This window comes from Dromiciops gliroides, chromosome 1 (assembly GCF_019393635.1).
Source record: "Dromiciops gliroides isolate mDroGli1 chromosome 1, mDroGli1.pri, whole genome shotgun sequence".
NCBI classification, from domain to species: Eukaryota; Metazoa; Chordata; class Mammalia; order Microbiotheria; family Microbiotheriidae; genus Dromiciops; species Dromiciops gliroides.
Window position 1 is genome coordinate 96,968,610 of NC_057861.1, and position 15,790 is coordinate 96,984,399.

General features: G+C 43.5%; 1 protein-coding gene across 1 annotated transcript in view; it reads left to right on the plus strand.

The window, feature by feature from the left end:
• The window catches only part of NDRG1 (N-myc downstream regulated 1), an 82,567-nt gene that overhangs the window by 23,305 nt on the left and 43,472 nt on the right, over positions 1–15,790 (plus strand). The window contains exons 2-3 of the mRNA XM_043971926.1: positions 394–465; positions 2,809–2,844. Coding sequence (XP_043827861.1) covers positions 403–465; positions 2,809–2,844 — 99 coding nt within the window. The 5' untranslated portion in view covers positions 394–402. The remainder of the gene's footprint in view (positions 1–393; positions 466–2,808; positions 2,845–15,790) is intronic.

Genomic DNA, 15,790 nt, shown 5'->3' on the forward strand with positions numbered 1-15,790 from the left:
GATTTGATAAATAAGGAAACCGAAGGCCAGAGAGATCCAGTGACTTGCCTAAGGTTATAGGTTTAGCCAGTAGCAGGTTCCGGAGTTGACCCGAATCCTGACTCTCTCCACTGAGGCCCAAGGACAGGAATTGACAGAACCAGGGATTAGACTTGCTTCCTGCCTCCACAGTCTCCTGTGTTTGCTGATACTAATTGGAGGGTCCTGTCCTGCCACTTGAGGCAGGATGGAATGGGGTGGGAATTACAAGTCTTCGTGTAGAGGTCTTTGTGCCCTTCCCTCAGTATGACTTTCTCCTTGGGGTAGGGGGAGGTGAAAAAAAGGGGGAGAATAAAACTGGGACAAGCATCGCTAACCCTCTTGCCTTTATTTTTCATTCTTTTCATGTCACAGTCTGGGACCATGTCGAGGGACCTCCAGGATGTGGACCTTGCAGAGGTCAAGCCTCTGGTGGACAGAGACGAGGTAAGAAGAGCAAAGGTGACTTTCATCCTGGACTCAGGCCCCACCTCAGGAGGTCCTAAGTCCTAAGCTTTTGGAAAGTTCAAAAAATGTCCTGTGGGAGAAAGATCCTTGATAAGAATTTGAAATGGGAGTCCAGGGAACCAGCTCTATTTCTGTTTCTTAATTATGAGTAAATAAAAAATTTAATTAATTTTGTAGAAAAGCTACTTACAGGTTACCATTATTAATGTAGCAGTCTTTGAAGAAGTATTTTTTTTTTAGTGAGGCAATTGAGGTTAAGTGACTTGCCCAGGGTCACACAGCTAGTAAGTGTTAAGTGTCTGAGGCCAGATTTGAACTCGGGTACTCCTGACTCCAGGGCCGGTGCTCTATCCACTGCGCCACCTAGCTGCCCAGTATTTTTTTTATTAATCAATTCCTTTCCTTGTTGCCCAGCAGTCTATTTAGAGGACAGCATTAATTAATCATGACCTGGAAAAGTGACATCAGAGTATTATAGAATTGCTGAGCTGGAACATGTCTCAGAGACCTAGTTAGTCCAGCTCCTGTCCAAAGCACAAGTCGCCACTGCAACATTGCGGGTAATAAACCATTGGCCAGCTTTACCTTATTCCCTTTGCTACCAACTTGAACAGTTTGAGGGAGTTTTTCCTTCTATTGAATGGAAATCTACCTCCTAATTTCCACCCGGGGCCAAGGAGAACAGGTCAAATCCTTCTCCCAGGTGATGGCCCTTTAGTTATTTGGAAATGGTCTCATGCCCCACAGACGGCTTCCTTTCCCCAGACAACACCCTGAGTTTGTTTTGCCCATCTCTATAGACCTCTCACCATATTGGTTGCCTTTCTCTCGAAAGCCAGCTTATTATAGTCCCTTTTTAGAAATGTGGCATCCAGAACTTATTTCCACAGTCCACATCCACATGGATGGTTCATGGCAACTCAATCCCTATGATTGAACTGACAACTTATTAAACGTATCTGTGAAGTGCCCTACACTGGGATTGAAAGTAAATCTAGGAGATTAAATGAATAAATCTCACAATCCTGTCCAGTTTTGGTTACAGTTATGCTTTCTTTGGCTGGGGGAGATCTGTTTCCTCCTTAATGGTTTAAAGGGAAGCTGTTTCTTTAGATTTGTCATAGTAATTCGTTGCTGTGCTCAATATAGTGCCTTCTCCCCCTTGTGCCCTCCCATCCCTCTATCGTGCCCATTCTAAAAGGGGGTGGGTGGCTGCCTGCCTCTAGGCAAAGCCCTAGCCCATTCTTGCACAATGAAAACGCAACTACTTTAAGGTAGTAACCTTTGCCACTAACCCAACGTTCCCCACTCTGCTATTTTGTCATAGGGGACATTGGTGTAAAGCTATTTTTATTTTTGACAGAAGCTGAATTTTTTTTAATCCATTTTTCTTGCCCCTGGCTCTCCCAACTGGGGCCCCATTCCCAGAGTGTGGATTTTGTTATTTCCTCTAAACAGTCACTTCCCTCAGGGCTTTGTAAAAAATCATTCCCAGAGAAAGAGCTTTGCCGATGTGTTATGAGGGCCTCTTTTCAAAGTCGCGTGGATTTGAAACCATAGCTGAGGGTACATGACATCGCTTGGCCGTTATCACACGAGATATTTGTTTTAAAAAAAAAGAAAAGGAAAGGAAAAAACCCTGTAATTAGCACAGTGCCTGGCACACTTGGTACAAATACTAAGTTTTCCTGGTGTCTGAAAATAGTACATCAAACTGGCACCACTTGGGTATCGGAATAATTGTGGGAAAGGCCAAGCTCCCTACTGGATCACTGGTAGAAGTCATCAATTGTTTCTTCTGTCCAGGAGAACATTTGTGCCACCCAGAACTTCCTCTGTTCAGAAGGACATAGACAAGGGCTGATGCCGATCAGCCAGCCCCAGATGTAGTTGCCCTTTGGGGGTGTAACATTTCCTTCCCTCTTCATTGGGAGAGTCCTCAAATTGTGGTATGACAGGAAGAGAATTGGTGGGGTCCTCACACAAACGCCCTAGCATTCTGAATGTGTTCCTAGTGGTCCCCCCTGTTCTCCCTACCCCGCAGCTGTACGTGTAGCCTGACTTAAGTTTGGTACTTGTGACAGCTTTTCTTGGGCCTGTGGAAGGGGATCAGTGAGTGACTTTTCTTAAACCAAAGCCAGGCCATGGGGCCCATCTGAATTTAATGGGTAGATGTCCCAGAAGTTGGAGGAAGAGAGCTTCTGGGGGCACAGCTGTCCCAGACTAGACCCTCTTTCTTTTGGGATGTTCAGGCCTCAATCCAATGCAATTCCCCACATGTCTGGTGTCTGGAAGAAACTGACTGTGATCCTCTCTTCACAGACCATCACTGGCCTCCTGCAAGAGTTCGATGTTCAGGCAAGTAGAACTGATTTTATTTCCTTCTCTCTCCTTTCTTTTCCTTGGTTTGAAATTGAACACTGTTCAAAACCCCTGCAGGGAGGGGAGAAGAAAGCAAACTAAGGTTACGTCCCCACCCAGGGCAGAAAAATGTTTTGAACATTGTCCAAAGAAATTGAAGTCCTCCTCTCTAGCCTTTGAAGCAACATGGGGAAACGTCCTAAGTTGGAGATGCTTTTGAGTTCGGGTAAAAGGCTGTGTGCTGCTGGAAAGGCCCCTCAGTTCAGGCCTTTTCCCAGCAAGGGAACATAGCTGGAGGGTCTTTAGTCTTGGCAGCCCCACAGGAAAGTGAAACATCTTCTGGGTTGGTTTGGCCTGGAGTGGAAATCTGTCCATTTCCCCCTCCGTGCTGGGATGGTTCTCCAAGGACTCGCCTCCAGGAACAAGCTGTGTGCAGAATTGGCCCTCCTCCCCCCGCTTATGAGAACAGGGTAGCAGAAAGTGAGGGATGGGCAGGCTGGTTAAGAAAAGACACAGATTCCATATTTTTTTATTCATTCACCCAACATGTACTTACTTTCTGCTTTATTTTTTTTAACATACTTTCCATGCACATAATGTTGTGCTTGGCTCTAGGAAGAATGAATGTATAGGTAGATAGACAGACAGACAGATATATGTGCCACGTACTGTGTCATGCTGGGAATACAAATAAGAGCGAGACAGACAGACAAACGCTGCCGTGAAGGAGCGCTGAGAAGCACTAGTTCTCTCTCTAGGCCAGAAGCCCAGAACGGAAGGCTTTCAAACAGCCTTAAATTCAGCAGCACTCAATCTTTTGTAACCATGGTTGGCCAAAGCTTTATTTAGCCTGAACCTTTCCTCTTGGGGCCTCAGCTTTATCCCTCTGGTAAAGGGGCTTCGACTAGCAGACTGGTGCATCTTTAAGTTCCTTGTAGTTCTGACATCTACACATTTGTTAACTTTTCTTCAGTTGTGTCTGACTCTTTGTGACCCATTTGGGGTTTTTCTTGTCAAATGGAGCAGTTTGCCATTTTCTCCTTCCCCTCATTTTACAAATGAAGGGAACTGAGGCAAACAGGATAAAATGACTTGCCCAGGGTCACACAACTGGTAAGTGTCCAAGGCCAGATTTGAGTTCAGGAAGGTGAGTCTTCCTGACTCTAGGCCTGGTTCTCTATCAGCTGCGTTATCATTTACACATCACTGAGGCTGATAAATTGGTGACGTAGCCACTTGAAAACTGTTAATTATATACTTCATTGCTGTCTGGCTCTGTTCATACTGAGATAATGGGGTACTGAGGCCTTGAGCACTGAGGATAATGACCACCTTGCATAACACAGATTATCCAGTGAGTCCTCACAGTATCTATGATACTGCCTTTTCTCAGCCCTAGGAGGCAAGGAGAGCCTGTGATATCTTCCCTACTTCACAAGTGAGGATATTTACAGAGATGAAATGCAGTCACGCAGTCAAGATTTCCCAGCCTCTGTATTCTAGTATACCATTTGTTAATCAGCAAACATTTATTACACACCCACTGTATGCCAGGAACTATAAAAAGAATAATAGTGTTGGATGGTCTCCTCAGACCTAGCACTGAGCTATTTGTAATAACTAATGATAATAACTAACATTGATAAAGTACCTTTTGTGTGCTAAGTATTTTACAACTATTATCTCAGTTGTTCCTTGCAATGACTTTGGGAGGTAGGTGCTATTATTATCCCCATATAAAGAGGAGGAAACTGAGGTTAAGTGACTTGCCCAGGGTCACACAGCTAGTTAGTGTCTGAGGCCGAATTTGAATTTAGATCTTCTTGACTCCAGGCCCTGCACTCTGTCCACTGTGCCACCTAGCCGTCATGGCAGAGAAAGCTACAGATTTGCATTGGTAGGAGTTTCCTCACCTGGAAGTACCTTTTAATCAATAAAATCAAATGTCTAACTCTAACCTTGGGCAATGATGGCTGTGTAATCCTAGGCAAGCCACTTAATTCTGCCTCAGTTTGCTCATCTCTCAAAAAAGGATTTAGGTGCAGAAATATGTTTAATGTGATTGTACATATATAACCCAGGGGAGGGAGGAAAGATTTGGAACTAAAAATCTTATGAAAACAAATGTTGAAAGCTATCTTTGCATGTAACTGGAAAATAATAAGCTAAAAAGGAAGTTTAAAAAAAAGGATTTAGGGCACCAGATAAAAATGACCAGTGGAGTCAGGAAGACTCAAATCCCTGAGTTTAAAAAAATACATAATCATCAAATACATAAATCCAGTCTGTAGTTTTCAAAGCTATCCTGCTTGACTGCGCTTCTTTCTGGTTTCCTTCTGTTCTCATTTGAAAAAAAAATGACTCAATGACTTATCTTTTTGAAAAAAGGTGACTCAGCGACCTTTTATTTTTTTGCTATCTCACCCTTCTTACCTCTTCCTCCTTCGCATTGGGGAAAAATAAAAGAAAAACAAAGCCCTTAGAAGAAATTAGCTGTTTCTGAAAATCTCTGTCTCTGTATTTTAAGGTCATCATCCCTCTGTCAAGAGCAGGGCAGTAGCCTTGAGTTGTGTATGGTTTTTTTTTTTAATAAACAACAAGAGATATTCTTCTTAGAATAGCTAGGTCCAAATAGGTTACTATCCCTGCCTAGAACTTGGTAGCAGACACAGACCCATCTGTCATGAGGGGGTTGCATATAGGGCAGTGGGATGCTTGTCTATGATCTTTCTTCCTCCAAAGACCTTTGGATGACCTTAGAGAAATGCAGTCAGACCTGAAATGCAGGGGGAAAGGCTATAACCATATTCAGATTTAGAACACTTTCCTTGGGAGGGAAATCACTGGGATCAGGAAGAATGAGATCTACCATCTCTCAACACAATTTCACTTTGTCTCTTCTTCCCACCCCCTCAATTTCAGAGCTTTAAGGAAGTAGCCAGGATATCTTCCAGTGGTCTGTGCCCCAGAGGAAAACAGCAAGGAAGGGGGTGGGGGTGGGGGAAATACCTGAGCAACCTGCAGAGATATATGGAATCTTCAGCTCTTTACTCAGTTGGAGGAAGGAAGCAATCTCTTATTTCTTTTCCCTGAAACAGTGAGATTTCATATTATCTGTCTTTGCTTGCTTGCCTTCCATCATCCCCAGGGCAGCACAGCCCCATGCATAGTTCTTTGTTATGTTTTTGCCAGCTTTGATTAAATCAATCAATCAGCTGAGCATCTACTTACAGGAACCCATTTTGATTGGTAGTGCCAGGAAGGTCCTTAGAGAGCTTCTAATGCCCCCTCCGATTTTATAGATGAAGAAGTGGAGGCCCAGAGAGAAGGGAGGAGGAGGAGGAGAAGGAGGAGGAGTTGAGGGGATTGGTGGGGGATTGGCAACGTGAAAATACAATTGGTCCCTGGATTCATTCAGTCAGAAGATTTCAGAGCCAGTTTTGTCAGGGCCACTTAGTGACCTTATGAGCTTAGATAATAAGGTCATAGATTTAGAGCCGGAAGGGGTTCTGGCCCAATACCTTTACTTTTTTTTCAGATGAGGAAACTGAGGCTAAAGTTCTTGCCCAGATCCATGCCGGTAATATGAGGCAGAGAATCCAGCACTTTTCTCCCACACTGCCTCTCTCAAGATCAAATACATGGTTATTTAGGGTCTGAATCAGTAGGGCCTGAATTTGCTAACTCCCTTGCTTAATCTTTTAAAAAATTTGCTTGCCAACTGACCCTGTTTCCTTGTTCCCCACTAAGAACCTTTCCTTGTAACAAATACAGTTGAACAAAACAAATCCACGCACTGGCTGTGTCTAGAAACATGGTCCAATGCTCACCTGTAGTTGACCACCCCTCTGTTGAGAGGCAGAGTTTCATCTTCATCATCAGCCTCCATAATCATGACTTGCCTCCAGGGCCTCTTTACAGAAAAAGGCCAAGGTCTTGCATTGCATCTGGGGCCAGGTCCAGTTATCTTGATGTATATCTTGCCATTGAACTCAGAGCGCTAGGGAGGAGAGAGTTACTTTGCACGGCTCTCCATTACTTAATTCCAGTTCACTGCAAGTCATGACTTCACCCCAGTGTCATGGTCCTCTTAGAAGGACAAACAGCAACAGCAGGTGGCAACCTGTAGTGTCTGGGATGCTAGGGTTTAGCCTGGGAAGGATCTTTTGGGGATCATTGCATTTACCCCCCTCATTTTTTTTTTTTTTTTTTTTTTTTTTTTAGTGAGGCAATTGGGGTTAAGTGACTTGCCCAGGGTCACACAGCTAGTAAGTGTTAAGTGTCTGAGGCCGGATTTGAACCCAGGTACTCCTGATTCCAGGGCCGGTGCTCTATCCACTGCGCCACCTAGCTGCCCCTACCCCCCTCATTTTAAAGAAACAGTGAGAAGGAAATAGAATGATAAGAATAAAGGAAATTAAATTTGTTAACTGCCTTCTACCATGCTAAGTGCTTCACCGATAACATCTCGTTTTAAGCTCAAAACAATCCTGTGAGGTAGGTGCTATTATTATTCTCATTTTATAGTTGTGGAAACTGAGGCACACAAGTGAAGTGACCTGCCCAGGGTCACACAGAGCTAGTAAGTGTCTGAGGCAAGAATTGAAGTCCCAACTCTATCCAGTCAAAGGTAGGATTTGAACTTTGGTCTTTCCTTATTCTAAGGCCAGCCCTGAGCTAATGAGGGTGGCCCCTCTATCCAGCCAGCCCTCTCCTCTTCCAGCCTATCTTCTGAACATCTTAACTATTACCTTCCCTTCCCTCCCTTTTTCCCCCAAAGGAAAGTCAGTGGACGTTTTTTTCTTTTGTTTGTTTGTTTTTTTGTGAGGCAATTGGAGTTAAGTGACTTGCCCAGGATCACACAGTAAGTGTCAAGTGTCTTAGGCCAGATTTGAACTCAGATCCTCCTGAATCCAGACCCAGTGCTCTATCCACTGTGCCACCTAGCTTCCCCCAGTCACTGGACTTTGACAAAAAAAATGGCCATTAAGGTGGTCCCTGGTCAGTGGGTTTGATTGTAGCCTAGGTTTGATTGTAGGCTAGGGCGGCAGGTACAGTGAGAGTTGTTCCAGCCTTGCCCAGAACATTTATATGACCGAATCTATCAACCAAGAAAAACCGCAAATTGGCTGGGTCCCTGGGATTCAGGACCCTGTGTTCAGCAGCAGGGCTTGGCATAGCCTTAGGCTGTTAAGGAGTTAGCACAGCCTGCAATCCTCATTGACATCATCTCCTTGAGTCCTGTCTCTGTCTCTGTCTCCCCCTCTCTTCCTCCCTCCCTCTCTCCCTTTTCCGTCTCCCTCCCTCCCTCTGTCTCTGTCTCTGTCTGTCTCTGTCTCTGTCTCTCTGTCTCTCTCTTCCATTTTTTCCTGTGTGGCTTTCATCGGCCCATTCATACCCCTTCATTCCCAATCCATCAGCTCTGATGCTCCAAGGAGTCATGAATCCTACTTAATCAACCTCGTCTTCCCACCCTCTTTCCTGTGCATCTTCACTTAGGAAGATAAATAAGAGATGCTTCCAACTAACATTATATACCAGGTACTGTACTAAGCACTTTGAGATTATAATCTCATTTGATCTTCACAACAATCTTGGGACATAGGTGCTACTATTACCCCCATTTTACAGATGAGGAAACTGAGGCAAGCATGGATTGCCCTGGGGTCACACAGCTGGTAAGTGGGAAACAACAGGTTTTAAGCTTAGGTCTCTCACCTCTGAACTCAGTATTCTTTTCACCATCATACCATACAGTTTATCATGGCTCATCTCTAAAATGAAAGAAATTAATAGACATTTAGGAGGATGTACCTGTTGCTTATAGTGACATTCCTCTCTTCACCTGGTCCCCTTCCCAGAACAACAACAACAAAAAGTTCTAGATTATTTTACCCTTCCTTATCAAATACAGGGTGTTCCCAACTGCACTAAGCCTTTTGGGACATTGTAGGCTGGGGCTCCTTCTTAGGCTCTTTTAATAACAAGATGAGTGTGATATGATGGGAAGGACACTGCCCTGGGAGTCTAAAGAATTTTGTTTGGGAATTTGTTAGGTCATCTAAGCCAGCCACCTTATATTTTACAGTTGAGGCCCAGTAGAGTTGAGATCAGTGATGTTCCTTAGTAACAGTGGAGCTGGTACCAAGACTTAGACCTCCCAGTTTCTTTCTGCAATACCGGAACCTAAGCTGTAAGCCACTCACAAACCCTGGGCAAGTAGCTTCCCCTCTGTGGTTCTGCTTCCACATAAGCTTAGGGAGGAGAGTAATAATTGTTCTGTCTTCCTTGAAGGGTCTTCTCTTTTTAGGGCTCATGGTGTAGGTTGAAGGTGCTTTGTCAGATATAAAGTATTTTTTATTTTTATCTTTCCCAGAAGAATCTAGAAAGGGCATTTTATTCTTGTCCTTTGATAAGGTTGACTCAGAAACTAAAAGTAATTGAGCATCTAAAATCCTGAACTCTTAGGACCAGGATGGGCCTGGAGATGTTATTTAGTTCATTCATCTCCCTTCTTTCTTTTCATGCAGAAGCATACAGGGATCATTCAAGTTAGGTTGAACCCATGATGTTTTCTAGTCTTGTTCAATCAATCATAACAATGGCTATAATTATAATAGCTACTATTTTTATCACACTTTAGGGTTTACAAAGTGCCTTACAGATATTTTATCCTCCCATCAACCCTGGAAAGTGGATGTTATTATTACTCTTATTTTTCAGATGAGGATCCTAAGGCATCCAGGTTAAGTGACCTGCCATGGGTCACAGAGATAGCATCTGAGCTCAGATTTGAACTCGGGTGTTAATGACTCCAAGTCCAGTACTCTATCCATCTGCTGTGTTCTACCTAGCTATCTTTACATAGTATTTATATAGACCCTTTAAGACTTCCAAAAGACTATTATCTATTATCTTATCTGATCCTCTATCATTATTTCCATCACAATTAGGCCGTGGTAGTATTTGAACTTCTTGACTCAAAGTTCAGTGCCCTATTCATTATACCAAGGCCTGTTGTTTTGTCATGGTAGGGATCTGCTTTAAAAAAGATCTCAATACCTTGTGTCTTGATTAATAGAACAGTGGTTTTGCTGTAGCCCACCCCCCCTTCAAAAATAGTTTTAGAGTGGGCAGTGTAGCTAGTCTAGTTCTTAGACAATAAATATATAGCCCTTCCTTAATTCTAGTGCCTTCTCTATCTTATTCTCTCTCTCATTTTTATATATATGTGTGTGTATCTATATGTATAGCTTATTTTTACATAGTAGTTAGCTTTCTTCTCTTCCACATTATATTGTGAGTCCCTTGAGGGCAGGGACTGTTTTTTGCCTCTTTTGTCTCCCCAGTGCCTGGTACTGAGTAGATGGTTAATAAATGTTGATTGCCTGACTTGAGCCTGTGCGTAGGATCTTATAGTCAAAGCCTTTCAAACGTGGCTAGTAGGGCCTACTGAAGCTTGTCTCCCAGTAGCACAGCTTTCAAGAGTCCAGGGTTACCACCATGAGCCATTGGACAAGACCTGTAAGCAGAGGGGGCCTTGAATGAGGTCCTCTACCCGTAATGGGCATTTTAATAAGTGCTGGTTGGCTTCTGTTAAAAATGAGCCAGTCTCCGCATAGGACGGTGAAGTCAGGGGAAATATCCCAAAGGAGAATGCTTTCAAAGCTGGGGAAATGTGGGATCCTCAGTGTGGATTTTGTCAAAGGCCAGGTGCTCAGGATGCTGCACTTAGATGGGGAGATAATGGAATTAGACCAAGGATTGTTAGCCTTTTTAGGTGTCCTGGACCTGACCTGCTGGCACCTTTGCACTTCTACTCAGGATATTTGTTGCCCACATTCATAATTGAAGGAAGTGGTAAATTTAGTTTGAAGTTAGTGAAAATAGACCCCCCCCCCGAAATCTATCCATGACCCCCAGGTTAAAAAAACAACAACTGTGTTAGATTATAGGACAATGCTTGAGGTATAATATTCATTTTAAAAAACATTTACTAAGTGCCTCCTATGGCCGTGATCATGTCTAAGACAGTGAGGTTAGAAAAGAAGATCTAAAGTGTCTGCATTGAGAAGCTTCAACCGAAGATAAATATGGTGGTATTTGAATGAGTAATGAACCTATAGCCCATAGCTGGGTCGATGAGATGTGAAAAATAGTCTTGTCATGGAATATACTGATATTTGTGGCTTCCCCTACTAGTGGGAATGAGAGAGTTAATTATATCTTTGAAGCCCATTATTCCCTGCTCCATCCCTCCTCCTATATCCCTGTTCCCTGAAGGACCTCACTGAATCCCTTCCAGCTAGATGAGAATCTGTCTATGTTCATTGTCCAGCTTGAGGAATCCAAGGGTCACATCATGCACGAGTCAGGAAATAGGATGCCCTCAAAGGAAAGAGGATTTAATTTAGGGGATTGCCTGGAGCTGACCAGGTCCTTTCACCTGCAGGGAAGGTGTGGAGAAAGGACGGGTTCCTTTTTAATTGTCAGCCTGACCAAACCTCAGAAATCAAAATTGATATAGATGCTGTGATCGCATTTATTGGTAGACCCTTCACCTTAATTTGCAACTCTATTTGCATTTTCCAAATGAGGAAACTGAGGCAGGCAGGTGAATTGCCTTGCCCAGGGTCCCCCAACTAGTAGGTATCAGAGGCAGGATTTGAACTTGGGCCTTCCTGACTCTAGGACGAGTGCTCTATGCACTGAGCTTTCTAGTTATCTTTGGTTATTTTACCATAAGGTGTTCATGCCTATTTGTTATTTCTCCTTCTCACTACAACACCTTTTCCATTCATACATAGCTTTGATGGTTTCACACTTCCACTTCACACTTAATCTTTGGTAATAAGCTACAGCCCATTTAGATTCAAGACTTTACCATTTCCCTTTAGGTTACTTGTAATTTTGATTCTACTACTGTATTCTTCCAAGGAACCTTGGGATCTTCTGATCTCTGAGGCATCAGAATGGCATTTGAAAATTTGGACAGGGCTGGCCTGAGGTTGACCCTTCCACTGTCCATAAAAAAAAAAAAAAAAGCCTAGGCAACTGAGTAGGGTAAACATTACAAGGAGATATTCATCCCTAAACCTTGAAAACAAATTGTTGGTGCTTCTAACTGAATAATTGGTGACTAAATACAAGCCATCCTAATCTCTTCATAAAAAGATCATCTTAACTTGTCCCTTCTGTGAACCTTTAAAAAGGCACATATTTTATTTAATTAAAATTTGATCATAGATTTTTCTGTCTGACCTGCCCCACATTATTTCAGAGCTCCAGCTTTTATTTTCATGAATAAAATCTTCAGCCTCTGTGGCCCATATGGAAAAATGCCTTTTCCATCCTCTGATGTCTCTCTGGGGCACGGAGGTGATGTTGGGTTCTCGGTGGCTATGCTAATAGAGCATATTGTCTGCCAGGCCTTCCAAGGCTGGAAAGGCTTTGTGTTGGGACCCAGTAATGGCCTGGGTGTCTGTCATCTGGGAAGCTCACTAAGCAGTTTGGAGAAACTCATCACCAGCTTGGCTTCTGAATTTTGGGGCCTTAACTTTTGAAGCCCATTTATCTACAAAGTGAGAGAGGGACTGTTGTCTTGTGAAGGGAGTAACCCCAGTGATGAAATCACATGGGCCTGGAATATTTAAGTAAGTTAATTCTTTCCAAGAAGGGGCTCTTGAAGACAATTCTATCTGTTTGGCCACTGTGCAGTACCTGGTTGTAGGACATCCTGGAGCTGATGCCATCTTAGAGAAAAAACAGGAAGGAAATCTGATCGAAAGTTACTTTTTCATCCCCTTTGTTTCTTAGTTTACTGCCTGGATAGTCCTGGGCAAATCCCTTCTTGGTTAGGGCTGAAGTTTCCTGACCATCAAGTGAGGCATTGGACTAAGAAAGTTTCTAGTGTCTTTTCCTGACATGAAGGCACTCAGCAATTGATTCCCACAACCTATAACACAATAGTTGTCATTCAGTTGTATCCAACTTTTCTGTGACCCCATTTGGGGTTTTCTTGGCAAAGATACCAGAGTAGTTTGCTGTTTCTTTTGTCAACTCAGATTACAAATGAGGAAAACTGAGGCAATAGGGTTAAGTGACTTGGCCAGGGTCACCTGGCTAGGAAAGTGTCTTGAGGCCAGATTTGAACTCATGAAGATGAATCTTCTTGACTTCAGAGCCAGCTGTTGGTCTGCATTGCTATCTTGATGCTCTAGAAGAGACCTTAGTGATTCATTAATAAAGGAGAAGTTGTTGTTGGTGTTTGTCCTTCATTCTTGAATAGGACCATGACATTGTGAGGTGATGTCATGACTTGCAGTGAATTGGATTTAAGTGAGGGAGGGCGGTGCAAAGTCACCAGCCTCACTCTTTCCTCCTAAGCCATCTGGGTCCAGTGACAAAATAGATATCAGGATGACTGGAAATGGCCCAAGATGTTTAAGGCAATTGGGGTTGTGACTTGCCCAGGGTCATACAGCCATTAACTGTCTGAGGTGAGATTTGAACTCAGGTCCTCCTAACTGCAGGGCCAGTGCTCTATCCACTGTTCCACCTTGCTGCCCCTAAGAGATAAGTATTACCTAGGACAATGTATATCAATAGGAAGAGGGTGTAGCAGGTTGAATGTACAGTAGCCCTATGAAATAATCCTTTGTGTGTTTACCAAATAATCCCCAAGAAAGCCTTCTGTCCTATGGTTTGTTGGCTTCTAAAAATATACTGCAAGGAAAATAACCTTAATTTGGTGGCCCAGGTTGGCTGGGTCCCAGTTAATCCATTTTCTTACTATCCTTGCCTTCCATTGTTCTTTGAGGCAACAGGTATTTCTTCAAAACTGTGATTAGTTTTAGTGTTTGCCAAGACTGGGGGTGGGTTTGGGGGTGGGAGGGAAGGGAGGTGAAATGACTTTTGATCCTACATGTTGAGAGCCTGTTGAGTATGGTCACCTTTTGCATGTTCCCAATTGTCTTGCAGTGGGGAGCGAGCTTACTTGAACTGGAATCAACTGTCCTAGAAAAGTGCAGTCAACAAATCAATTCAACAAGCATGTATTAAGCACTGACTGTATACCAGGTCCTGTGTATGCTAAGTGCTGGCAATACAAATAGAAAGATAGTCAGTCCTTACCCTCAAGGAGCTTACTTTCTGATAGCAGAAGACAACACATAAAAGGAAGCTAAAATTCCAGGAGAGAGTTCTCTTGGGAGCATGGTAGAGAAGGTCTAGGAGGGAAGTGAAGACATGGCTGGTATAGGGTGTCCACCTTAAAGTGGAGGTTCTGGGAAGAACCAGACAGTCAGAGGAGGAGGTAGCTGCAAGAGCAGAAGGTACTTCTAATATGGAAAGTCCAAGGGAGCGTTGTTTCTTTGGCATGATAAAGTACAGAGTCAGGCAGGAGGGATCCAGAGGGGATCCTTCAGTTATCTGGCCTCAAGACTGATCTAACAATTCCTTCCCAGTGAGTGGATTTTCTCCAGGTACCCCCCCAGGTGTGTCCAGTGGTTGTAGGAGAGAGAGATCCCATGCTTTGGCTGGAGGGAGTAAGTAACTAAGCAAGCACTGTGGAGGAGAGGGTGGTTGAGAATCTTTTCAGTTTTCTTTTTGGAATTCATTTTGAAAAAGGGGAATTTTGCTCTGGGCCTCATTCCTCATTCCACAACCTCTCTCCTCCCCCCCCCAACCCCCCACACAAACATAACGAAACAGCCAATGTTTTCAAGGACTCCAGTCCACCACAGACTTTGTGGGGGTTTTGTGGCCAGTTTTCCCTCAGGGGCCAGCAGGGCTGTGAGTCGGCCATGGGGCGAGATGACAGAAAAGGAAATTCTATCTTTATTTCTCAGCCACCCTCACAGTAGCCTGGATGTAGACATGCCTTCTGGCCGGAGAAAGGCAGCTGGTTTGGGAATTGATTGGACGGATGTGTGAGGTTAGAGGTCATCTAAAGTTTGGGAAGCATCCCTGGTGCAGATCACTTTGAGGAAGAAAGCAGGGGCCCTTCATGGGGGCTGGAATGGATGCTTGTGGCCTCTGGGGAGCGGGGAGAGGGGTGGATGTCGGGTTGGCTGTTAGGACTCTCCATATATTTGTATAGGGATATTTTTAGCTTTTACACTTGTATGGTTAGGGGCTACAAAGTGGTTTTACTTCTGTTACCCATTGTGAGGCTTTAATTGTGGTAATGTAGCTGAGGACACCACAAAAAGTTTACTTCACACTGCCCAGAACCACAGGATATAGAGTAGAAAAGAGCCCCTGAGGCCATTTCAAACAACTAGTACCTAAATAAAGAACCCTTCTGCAAAATTCTTAGCCACAAGGGCTAGATCCCTCCGAGACCTAGTAGTGGGGAGCTCACTACGTCATACCAAGGGGTTGTCATTCAGCATTCCATGGCCATTTATTAAGTCTGTAATATGCATGAGACCATTGTGCTAAGCACCTAAGCAAAGGGTCTTTCCCTGTCTGCATAGAGCTCTCTTTTATGTTTAATTGCAGGTATAAGACAGTATATACACATAATTCTAACACAAAATAAACACACACACAAAATTCTTTAAAAAGTTCTAAAACGAAATAAACACGTGAGATACAAAGTGCTATTGAGAAAAGGAAAAGATTATTTCTGGCTCTCAGGATCCAAGAAAGTAGAGGCTCTTAACCAAGGGTCTGTGTATGGCTTCATTTGTAACCTCATGTGTTTTATTATATGCATTTCAAAACATCTTTCAGTGAAGAGCTACGTAGTTTTGACTAGACTACTTTGAGGGGCAGAGGGATGGAAGTTGAGTTGTCTATGCTCTGGTCCCCCTGGTTCTCAAGGTGAATTTGGAAATGGTTCTTGAAAATAGTATTCCACCAGAAGAGTTAGGGATAGTGGGGACCTAGCATGGTGCCTAGAAAATAGTGCTTATTGTTTGATTCATAGGGAAAAGCC